Below are 12,285 nucleotides of genomic sequence, written 5' to 3'. Positions count from 1 at the left end.
CTGTTTAGGTCTTCTGCCCATTTTTGGATTGGGTTGTTTGTTTTTTTGATACTGAGCTGCATGAGCTGCTTGTATATTTTGGAGATTAATAGAACATTTACAGTTAATGCAATTACTGGACTGGTTAGATTTTACCTTCTTATTTTTCTATTTGTCCTATCTCTTCTCTGTTTCCTTTTAGCATTTGTTCTGGGGTTTACAATGTGCATTTAAAAATTATTTTATTACACAGTGTACATCCATTCCCTCCTATTCCTTTGTACTGTTGTCAAACTTTTTATAAATGCTAAACTGCCACAATATATTATTTATATTATAATTTTTGTCAAGTAACTTTTTAAGGAATTAAAAAACAAGGGTAAATCTTTTATTTTTCCTTCTATTTTCCATTTCTGTTACTTTTCAACTTTTTCTTTCTGTAAAACTTTCCATTTGATAGTGTTTTCCTTCAACTTGAAGAAATTATTTAATATTTCTTGTAATGCAGGTCTGTTGATAAATTCGCTTATTGTTGGTCTGAAACCATCTTTGATTTTTGCCTTCATTTTTGTAAAATATTTTCTCTGGATATAGAATTCCAGGTTGACCTTTTTTTTTCTTTCAGCTGTTTAAAGATATCATTGCATTGTTTTGATGAGAAATCGGCAGTCATTGCTGTTATTGTTTCTGTAGGTAATGTGTCTTTTTTTTTCTAGCTGCTTCTAAGATTTTCTCTTTATCATTGATTTCAGAAATTTGGTTATCATGTGACTTGATTTTTTTCTAGTTTATCCTGCTTTAGGTTTATTGAGCCTCTAAGATCAGTGGATTCATAGATTTCATCACATTTGCAAAATTTATGGACATTATTTAAAATTCAAATAAAATTTCCTAACTTAGTCTCTTTTTTTAGGTTATGGTGGGTGGCGTAGTCTGAAACTAGTTACTCTGGGTTTTTTTTTTTTCTTTTAATTACAAAAGCAGTACATACTTTGAACAAATTCAAACAATGCAGAAGTAACAAAAAGATTGTTTTATCTGCTCAGTTTGCATTCTTCATAGAGACTTATATTAATGGTTTAATATAAAGCCTTCTTTGCTTATATGAACCTGTACCTAGATGGATTGACTTTTTTTAGGTAAAAAAACAAGATCATCTTATGTATTTTGTTCTTTAGCTTGCTCCCGCACTTACTGTAATGATGATGTCGTTCCCAGTCAGTGTGCACAGGTGTAATCCATCCAGTCTTTTAAATGAAGCCACAGCGTTCCATTGTGAGAATGTGAACCACATTTTATTTATCTATTGCCCTCTTCGTAGAAATTTAGATTGTGTACGGCGGCTTGTTTTATTCTTTCTCTTCCCACCTTTGTCCCTTTCCCCCTCTAACAGCACTGGAAAAGACATCCTGTTTGTCCATGGGTGTAGTGTACAAAATGTAGCTACTGCCATATTTCCTTCCTGAAAGTTATACTTATTATACAACCATGTAAAAGGTATGATTATAAAGCTATTTCTTTTCTCCATTGTCAGCACCATATGTCACCTATTTCTAAAATATTCATCAGGTTAGGCAGAGGGAAAAAAGCATCTCATTTCCAATTTGCATATGTTTAGTTATATGGTAGGGCATATGTTAAGTTGCTATTTTTTTTGTGTGTGAATTGTTAGATCGTATCCTTTTGACTATATTCCTCTTGGATTATTTGACTTTTCCTTATTGACTATTTCCTTACTTGACTATTTCCTTATTATTTCTATATAGTATGAATGTTACCCTTTGTCATATATGTTGCAAATATCTTTCCCAATCCATTTGTCTTTTAAAGGTGTTATAGTGTCTTTTTTTTCCGTGGAGCATTTTTTTTTTTTTTTTTTTTGGTAACTGCATTTGTCATTTTATTTTCCTTTGTAACTTCCAAGTTTTGTATGCTTTCCCCTTTCTTATTCTAGGATTGTAAACATTTTCTCATATCTTCTACTAACACCTTAATTTCAAACATTTAAATATTTAGCTCCTCTGCATGGCTTCTAGCCCCACTAGTTTGGTCTTGCTCACTGGTTCTTGACGTAAAAGTCAAAGAATGTTTGGGAGAGAGTGTTCATTGAACCCTTGGTGATCGCCCCATGGTCACACCCAGCTGTTTTATGGCAGCACTGAGAATAAAACCCGGTGTTCCTTATTTGTAATTTTTTCCCTTTTCCATTTCTAATTGGGGTACATGAGCACTGGATTGACGTGTGCTCCTTTAGCACTTGAGTGCTGTTGTGTCCCAGCCGAGTGCGAAATGCTGGTGATAAAGTTATGAACAATACGGACACAGCACCTGACATTTTGGAATTTATAGTTTAATGCGTAAGGCAGACAATAAAAAGTAGACAAATATATACTGATCTGGGATAAGAGCTGTGAAAGACATGAAATCATTGGCATGGAGAAGAACAACGGGGCCTCGAGGCTGATTAGACAGGGTGGTCGGAGAACACTGCCTAAGCAAGCAAGATTTAAATTGAGACATGAAAGATGGAAAGGAGCCAGGGACAGGTTCGGGGCAGAGTATTCCAGGCAGAGCAGACAGGGCTCACCGGAGCTCTGAGGTGGAAGCAAGCTCGGCCGTGGGGCAGGTGGAAACTGACAGCCACAGCCAGTGCAGGATGAGCGCGGCTGTCAGTGGTTTCACCAGCAACGTGGCAGTTGTCACACTGCTGGTTAACTTTATCATCAGCCTGTTTGAATACTTTTCAGAAAACTCCGTTGACACTGGCTTTGTACAAACCTGTGCTGTTCGTTCCTCTCCAAAACCACACAGGGTGCTGGAAAAATCTGATGATAATGTCTTTACTTTCACATTGTTATGTGAAATCTTCTCTTGTAATGAAAACATATCTTTATCTGGGTCAAAACACATGCAGAGTTTTCTGGAGCTGCTGGTTATAACTGGAAGTAATGGTAAAAACAAAGTCCCTTCAGGTGGAACTTACTTCAGACAGATACAGAAGGTAGTACCTAAATCTATTTATCCTCCTATCAAAATGAAGAGGAAAGATGTTATCGCAGGTGAAACAGAGACAGTGGAAACATGTTGCTGTGTTTCTTTAGAACATGAATATTTTTCAGGGCATTAAGTTGTCCTCTTGCTGGTGTTTGTGTAGCATCTGTGTATTTGTGGGTCTTGAAGTATTGTGTTGTTTATCATTTTGTGCTTAGGTTTACTTCCAAGTTTCATTGTTTTTTAAAGCTGAGGACAGAGAACTGATCTTTTTCTTCATTTTATTCCCACCTTTAAAAACTTGCTTTTCCAAAGTGTATGCAGTATTTCGTTAGGCTTTAATAAAATTCCCTAGACCCTCCTGTGTTCAGGGGCCTCTCTTGGCTTTTTTTGGCATGCTTTTTACCTTTGAAAAATAGTCAAAATGAAGAAACTCATTGACATCTGGTATACTTTTCCCATATACAGAACATATTTTACATATATTGCAGAGATGAGGGGGGTTTAAATTCTACAGTACCTCTGTTAGGTGGAGAGAAGACCAGTTATATAATTCACGTTTAATTGTTAGTCCCTGAGGAACGGTAAACCCTTAGCATTACCTTGCTCCATTACTATAGATTTTTCTGAGAGGCTGGGGCTTTGCTCATTAGTGAAACGTTAATCACTTTCTGTTCCAGGTCCTGGGATGGCAGTGTTGAGTAAGACATTGTCTCAGAGACTTGTGGGGGAAATAATCATGTAAACAACATCGTCTGATGTGATAAGTACTATGAGAGACTTTTGTACAGCATATTTGGCCACATAGAGGAGGGCAGTCAATTTTGAAGAGTGTCAAAGAAGGAAGAGGTGACAGTTTGTTACCACAGATGGTTGAACAAACAAGTACCCTTGGATTAGCGTTGGAGATGAACATTCTAGGTAGAGGCAGCAATGTGCATGAAAGACACAGACTGGAGTATGCATGGTTTATTTGCCAGGTGGTTGTGTTATTGGTGGGTTATTAGGTGTATGATGGAGGAAGGGCGGGAGGTGAATTGGAAAGCTCTGATGGGACCATTGGTGAAGGGCCTTTCATGTATATGGAGGAGTTTGGACTTGATTTTGTTGGAAATGGATAAACATTAGGGATTTTAAAGCAGGGGAAAGATGTGACCTCTTTATCTTTCTGTCTTACAAAGATAACTTCGGATACTATTGAGAAAGGATTAGAGGGGAAGAGCCTGAAGGTGGGAATACCCGTTAGGAGGCTGTCATGAGAGTCTAAGCCAGAGATGATGAAGCCTGAATTGCGATATTAGCAGAGGAATAGAGAGAAGGCAATACATTTCAGAAACATTTCTGAGTCAGTAATCCTCAGGCTAAATCCAGGCTCTGTCTGAGGGGCTGTGTGTTGTAATGAAGTGCACACTGCACGGGAAGGCAGCATGCTTACGTTCTGGGTTTGTTCTGATCGTGACTCCTGGTGTCACCTTGAGGCTCCTAATCATTTGTAATTTTTGTTGGTAAAGGGAAGGCACTGGTCCTACCTGGCTCTTCAGTTCTGGGATTCTAATAAGGGGAAACAGGAGCAAAGGAAACATCAGAAACCTCAGACAAACCTAAAACAGTTTAGAGTTTCACAGCCCCTTTCTCTTTTGCAGCTGGTAGCCTTTCTATTGTTGTACTGAAAAATTCAGAACAGAAGAAAATACCGCTGTCGGATTATTAAGGTGTTGATTCTCAAAATCTTATAATTGTGTAATTGATTGAGAACAGTTCCTGATTTAGTTGCCTAATATACATATGTATTCTTTTCTCTTTCTAATTCTGTGTCAGTATAATCCCACTTTGTTTTTCTTTATCATCTATATTTGAAATATGTATTTAAAAGATCTCAGTCGAAATTTTCAGGTTTTTTTTTTTTTTTTTTGCTTTTGGAGGAACTTAACTCACTGGATTGGAATAGTTTTCTGCTTAATCTTTATGCTTTTGATCTCTCGTAATTTCATAAGTATTTTGAGGTATATCATTCCTGAGCCTTTACCAGATGAGGGCTTGCTCAGCATTCAGCAGACCACTGGTGTCAGTAGACTTTGCTTCTCAAGTAAGTGGGGCAAGGCTTGTCACGGTTTACATTTCCCACTCTTACTTGAAGTGGCTTTTTGGGAGCTGTTCTTTTCTACTGAACAGGAGTTTTAGAGACCCTTAGGAAATGATGTCGTACTTGAATACTCTCTTTAGCTGCAGGAACTATAGGTATTAACTATCTTGATAATGTTAAAAGCACTTCTTTTCTTTTCATTCTAGTTCCAAAAGACCCAAAACCCCAGTGGAGACGTGTGGCGTGGAGTTACGACTGCACCCTGCTGGCCTATGCTGAAAGCACGGGAACCGTGAGAGTGTTTGATCTCATGGGAAGTGAACTCTTTGTTATAATCCCGGTATGTACATACCTTAAACTGAAAACATATTTTTTTGACTACCTTTCATGTATAGGTACTTGAATGAATGAATGTGATGAGAGAGGAACTATAAATGTAAATCAGAATAATAAGCTGTGAACTTAAGATGCTTAGATCTAGTTAGAGATCTATACGTTAAATATTTATTCTTTGCATTTTGTAATGCACTATCCAGACATAATCTACCATTATTATAAGATGGTAGTAAGTAAATACTAAATAGAGGTGCAGAAAGCTGTTGTAAAGTTCCAGTGAAGGAAAGAAATCAATGGGCCTTTGCAACAGAACCAGCCTGGGAGGAGTTAGAATTTGTTACCCTTTAGGGATAGAAACTGAAATGGAGAGTGGAGAAAAAAATTAATGGTGGTAATAACTTATATTTGTATAGTGCTTTGTACTTTATTAATGACTTTGATATACATTCCTGTTTAATATTCACAACACCCTTTGAGTAGATTGGGTACTTATTATCCTCATTTTACAGTTTAGAGAGCATAAATTGTGAGGAAGTGAAATGACTTTTCCCATGGTAATCCAGTTAATTAGTGTCTCTTTTAGGAATTCGTGCTCTTTGTATCCTCCTTCCTCAAGTGAACAAAATAAAGGGGCAGTGGTTCTAACTCTGGCTGCATCTTAGAATCACCTGCAAAGCTTTATAAAGAAAAGAAAAAGAAAAACTAAACAAATTGCTGGGTTGCCCAGGCTCCCCCGACGGAGAGTCTGCCTTAATTGATCTGAGTGGGCCCTGGACTTTAATAATGTTTCAAGTCTTTCAGCTGATTCTAATGAGAAGCTAGGCGTGAGAACCAAGGATATAGAGAATGATTTTTGTTCAGAAATGCGTGGAAAAACTTGAAAAAGTACATTGGGCTCCTGTTATAGAAGTTCTGGGGAACCAAACTAAGTAGGTTGAGTTACTATTTTCTAGACTAGCATTGTCTAATAGAAATGTAATATGAGCTATATATGTGATCACGTGTGTAATTTAAAATTTTTTAGTAACATTAAGTTCAACAGGTGAAATTTATTTGATATATTTTATTTATTACAACATATCTAAAATGATTACATGTTGAAATGACAGTGTAAAAATGATTAATGAAATATTTCACATTCTTTCTTTGGTACTAAGTCTTTGAAATTTGGCGTGTATTTTTATATTTATAGCATATCTCAATTTGGACTAGCCATGTATCAAGTGTTCAGTAGCTACATGTGGCTACACTGTTTTATTGAGTGGTTCTAGACAATGAGGAGCCATTCAGGGTGGTAAACTTCATTATGTGCTTCATTATGTGTACTAAGGTACACATGCCCTCCAGATCTTTAGCAAATATAGCCTGATATTTAGTTGATAGAAAAAGGCTGGCATTGAGCGAGTGTTTTAAGTGTCCTTCCCTTTAAATTGCTGATTAGGCAAATGGAAGTAACTGGAGGCATTTTTCTTTCTTTTTTTTTTTTTAGCATTGGTTACTACTGGCAGTGGAAATTAACATTTGAGAGCTTATGTCTGAATTCTGTATCTTAGAACTCTTTGAGGCGGAATGATAGCATTAGTTTTTTTTTCTTCTTCTTTTTTTGCAATGGAAGTATAGTCTGAACAGAAATTCACCTACTAGGTGAGCATCTCACCCAAAGAGACTGCTGTGGTTCCAGCCTGTGGTTGGGGGAGGGCTGGTCTAGAGTTGGGTATCTAGTTCTAGGCACTTTAGCTTACATGATTCTTCACATACGATCAATTCTGGGCTATCTTACTTAAAGGATACCTGGCAAGGCTAGTGTCTTGAATATCCTTCAATTATACATATGTTAACTTCTATCTAGTATCTTTTTAGTAACTTAATTTCCTCCTCTTTCACAGGCATCTAGTTTAGCAGGTGATCTGAGCTATGCCATTGCTGGGTTGATATTTTTAGAGTATAAAGCAAGTGCACAGTGGTCTGCAGAACTCTTGGTCATCAATTACCGAGGAGAACTTAGAAGCTACCTTGTAAGGTAAAAATGCACTTTATTTGGGATGCCCTGTTTGAAATAATGTTTATTTCTCTGCTTTAGTGTCAGATTTTGGTGCTTTTTTTTTCCTTTTAGCATTTTATTATGAAAAATTGCAAATATAAAAGGAAGGTTGAAAGACGTTTATAGTGAACTCTCCTATACCTCCACTTAAATTCTATTTAGCATTTTACTATACTTGCTGTGTTGTATTTTGATCTTTCTATCTGACCATTAATCAGTTCTATTTTTTAATATATTTCAGTCAGTACATATATACTTTAGCATGCATATCATTAATTAAAGTTCATTAATTCAAGTTCAATATTTGCTTATCGTTTCCTTTATTTGAAATAAAATTTGCATACAGTGAAGTGCACAGATCTTAAGTGTACCAGCCAGTGAGTTATGACGAATGCATACACTTGTGCAAGTCAAACCCCTGTCAAGATACAAAACATTACCATCATGCTAGAAAGTTCCCTCATGCCTCTTCCCAGTAAATCTTTGTCCACACCCACCCTCAGAGCAACTGCTGTTTATAATTTTTTTCCATCATAGATTAGTTTTACCTGTTCTAGTGATTTACATTAATGGACTTATAGAGTATGTACTCTTTTGTCTAAGTCTTCTTTCATTCAGCTTATCTTGAGATTCATCCTTATTTTTACATGTATCTGTAATTTATTCTTTTTATGGCTGATTAGTATTTCATTGTTATGAATATCTCATTTGTCTTAGTTTGGGTTGCTATAACGGAATACCATAAACTGGGTGGCTTATCAACAACAGAAATTTATTTCTGACAGTTCTGGAAGCTGGAAGTCTGAGATCAGGGTGCCAGCATGGTCAGGTTCTGGTGAGAGCCCTCTTCTGGGTTGCAGACTGCTGACTTCTCCTTGAATCCTCACATGGTGGAAAGAGAGCTAGTTAGCTCTCCAGCCTCTTCTTATAAGGACACTAATCCCATTCATGAGGGTTCCTTTCTTTTGCCCTAATAGATCCCAAAGACTCCTCCTCCAAGTACCATCACATTGGCATTAGGGTCTTATATGAATTTGGGGGTATATAGACATTCAATCTATGGGGGTCACAAACCTTCAGTCCATAACACTCATGATTTGTTTATCCATTCTTCTATTGATGGACCTCTAAGTTTCTGGTTTCGTGAATAAGGCTGCTATGACTAATCTTGTACAAGTCTTTATGGATATATGCTTTCATTTCTCTTCGGTCAGTATCTTTGAGTGGAATTGCTGAGTCATAGGGTGGATAGTTTGGTTTTATAAGAAATTGCCAGAGCTTTTTCAAAGTGGTTATATCATTCATATTCCTACTAATAATTTATCAGAGTTCTGGTAGTTTTATATCCTCAGCAGTATTTGGTGGTGTCTATCATTTTAATTTTAAACATTTTAATGGGTATTTAGTGGTATCTCACTGTGGTTTAATGGTATTTATTTCTTATTTACCTTCTTGAATGTAGTGTTGGAACAAATCAGAGCTATCAGGAGAGTCACTGTTTCAGCTTCAGTAGTCATTATCCTCATGGAATCAACACAGCTATTTACCATCCTGGGCACAGGTAAGCAACTGTTTGCTCTCATATTTGCTGGAGTATTAGGTGGATGTAGAAGTCTTGGCACAGTTTCAGAAAGAAGAAGTCCGTTCTGATTTTTATTTTGGTTTCTTTATTTCCTCCCCTTGTGTATAGTTATCCTAACGTCTGTAATATTGTTGCAGTCATCTTCTTCTTTTTTTTTTTTTTTTAATTTATTATTTTTGGCTGCGTTGGGTCTTCGTTGCTGCACACAGGCTTTCTCTAGTTGCGGCGAGCGGGGGCTACTCTTCGTTGCGGTGCACGGGCTTCTCATTGTGGTGGCTTCTCTTGTTGTGGAACACGGGCTCTAGGCACACGGGCTTCAGTAGTTGCAGCACGCGGGCTCAGTAGTTGCGGCACATGGGCTCAGTAGTTGTGGCTCGCAGGCTCTAGAGCACAGGCTCAGTAGTTGTGGCGCACGGGCTCAGTTGCTCCGCAGCATATGGGCTCTTCCCAGACCAGGGATCGAACCCGTGTGCCCTGCATTCGCAGGCGGATTGTTAACCACTGCGCCACCAGGGAAGTCCCCGTTGCAATCATCTTCTGAACATTCATGCTCATCTGTTTGGCAGACTGAGCTTCTCTTGAGCCCAATGGGGCACTGGGAATATTCATTGAGGAATATCTTCTCTCTTAGTTCTCTAAATCTTTTTTTCTTATCTGTAAAATGAGGTTAATACATAACACATAGCATCATTGAGAGAGTTAAAAAATAGTGCATGTGAAATGCCCTTGCATAGAAGGGCCTCGATAGATGTTCTTCCCTTCTCCTTTCCTTCTTTGCAAGTTAGGGCTGCATTGATTGCTGCATAGTCGATTCCTACCACTACAGGCACAACTGTGGATTCAGTTCCAGACCCCTGCAATAAAGGGGATATTGCAATAAAGCAAGTCACACGAATTTTTTGATTTCCTAGTGCCTATAAAAGTATGTTTACACTATACTGTAGTCTGTTAAGTGTGCGGTAGTATTCTGTCTAAAAAAAATGTACATAGCTTAATGAAAAAATACAAAACGAAAAACAATTACAATAGTAACATCAGAGTTCACTGATCACAGATCACCATTAACAAATATAATAATAATGAAAAAGTTTGAAATATTGAGAGAGTTACCAAATTGTGACACAGAGACATGAAGCAATTGTTGTTGAAAAAGTGGTGCTGATAGACTTGCTCTGCACAAGGTTGCCACAAACCTTCAGTTTGTAAAAAAACCAAAACAAAACAAAAAACCCCCAAACAACGTAGTATCTGTAAAGTGCAATAAAGCGAAGCACAATAAAATGAGGTGTGCCTGTATATTCCATTTCTCATATGTGCCACTTCTTCATTTATATATTTGCCATCTACATTGAGGGTTACCTAAAACTTTTCTACTTCCAGTGATTTCTCCCTTTCATTTTGTTATTTGAGAATGAAATTTACGTTTATTTTGTAAATTAGCCAAGCTAACTTTTTGGTTTTCTAAAAGGGAAGAATATCAAATTTTGAGTCAGACAAATCTAGCTTGAGTTCTGAATTTTGAGACTTATTCTCTTGGCAAGTCCTTAAACTCTCTGACCCTCAGTGTACTTAAGTTTTTTGATTGAAAATGTATGAAAGTTTTGTATTCTGTTCAATTATAGGTTTGTCCTTGTGTTTTTTAATTAATTAATTAATTAATTAAATTTATTTATTTTTGGCTGTGTCGGGTCTTCGTTGCTACGTGCGGGCTTTCTCTAGTTGCGGCGAGCGGGGGTTACTCTTCGTTGCAGTGCGCAGGCTTCTCATTGCGGTGGCTTCTCATTGCGGAGCAGGGGCTCTAGGTGCGCGGGCTTCAGTAGTTGCGGCATGGGGGCTCAGCAGTTGTGGCTCACGGGCTCTAGAGCGCAGGCTCAGTAGTTGTGGCACACAGGCCTAGTTGCTCTGCGGCATGTGGGATCTTCCCGGACCAGGGATCGAACTTGTGTCCCCTGCATTGGCAGGTGGATTCTTAACCACTGCGCCACCAGGGAGGTCCCTATCCTTGTGTTTTGTTTGGAATTTTTATTATTATGAAATTTTTATACTGCAAAAGAATACACACACACCCGCATACAAATACACTGAAGTCCCGTTTATATTTCCTTGATCCCGTTCTCTCTGACCCCCTAGAGATAGCCACTGTCTTGAGTTTTGCTTATCATTCTCTTGCTTTCTTTGTAGTTTTACCACTTATACATATTTAGTTATGAGTATATAAATGGAATCATACAGGAGACATACAAGTCTTGCTTTGTGACTTGCTTTTTGATGTATGTTGCTCTAGTTCATTCCTTTTTAAGTACTATTAGGATATTTCATTTTGTGAATAAATTGCAACATATTTATCCTTTCTCCAAATTTAGCTTGTTTCCAGTATCTTTTTGGTTATAAAAAAAAGTACTGTGGCAAAAATTATTGTGCATTTCTCTCACACATGTGCAAGAATTTCTGTAGGATATATGACTAGGAGTGGAATTGCTGAATTGTTGGGTAAATACATCTTCAACTTTACTAGATAATACGAATGTTTTCCAGAGTGGGTCTACCAATTTACAATCCCATCAGCAGTGTATGAAAGTTTCTGTTGTTTCACATTCTTACTAGCAGTCTTGATGATGTCAGACTTTTAAATATTTGCTGATCTAGTAGGTGTAAAAGAGTATCTCATTGTAGTTTTAATTTGAGTTTCCCTGATAACTGATGAGATTGAGAAACTTTTCATGTGATTGGCCATTCATATTTCTTATCTGTAGAATGCTTTTTTATATCATTTCTTATTTTTTTATTTGGTGTTTGATCTTGACATTCTTCTATAATCTGGATATTAATTCTGGGTTGATTATATGCATGATGAGTATCTTCTCCCAACATGTGACTTTTTTTTTCCTTATAATTTACCTTTTATTTTATGAATTATATCTGTACGTAGTTCCAAGTATTAAATAGTTTGAAAAACTGACTCCTCCACCCAATTTCTTGCTTTCCAAAGGTAACCACTTTTAGCTTATTTTATTTTATTTTAAAAAAATTTTTATTGGAGCATAGTTGATTTAAAATGTCGTGTTAGATTCTACTGTACAGCAAATTGAATCAGTTATGCATATACATATATCCACTCTTTTATAGATTCTTTTCCCATATAGGTCATTACAGAATATTGAGTAGAGTTCCCTGTGCTATACAGTAGGCCCTTATTAGTTATCTATTTTATTGTAGTGTGTATATGTCAATCCCAATCTCCTAATTTATCCCTCCCCACCCCCTTTCTCCCTG

The 12,285-nt window shown here is 37.1% G+C and overlaps 1 protein-coding gene across 4 annotated transcripts in view; it reads left to right on the top strand.

The window, feature by feature from the left end:
• Nucleotides 1-12,285, top strand: part of NBAS (NBAS subunit of NRZ tethering complex) — a 344,585-nt gene that overhangs the window by 18,958 nt on the left and 313,342 nt on the right. For all 4 annotated transcript variants that reach the window (XM_061168818.1, XM_061168819.1, XM_061168817.1 and 1 more), the window contains 3 exons: nt 5,260-5,393; nt 7,276-7,409; nt 8,893-8,991. In XM_061168818.1, coding sequence (XP_061024801.1) covers nt 5,260-5,393; nt 7,276-7,409; nt 8,893-8,991 — 367 coding nt within the window. The remainder of the gene's footprint in view (nt 1-5,259; nt 5,394-7,275; nt 7,410-8,892; nt 8,992-12,285) is intronic.

The sequence above is a fragment of the Eubalaena glacialis genome, chromosome 14 (genome assembly GCF_028564815.1).
Source record: "Eubalaena glacialis isolate mEubGla1 chromosome 14, mEubGla1.1.hap2.+ XY, whole genome shotgun sequence".
NCBI classification, from domain to species: Eukaryota; Metazoa; Chordata; class Mammalia; order Artiodactyla; family Balaenidae; genus Eubalaena; species Eubalaena glacialis.
This window is presented reverse-complemented; position numbering and strand designations above follow the sequence as displayed.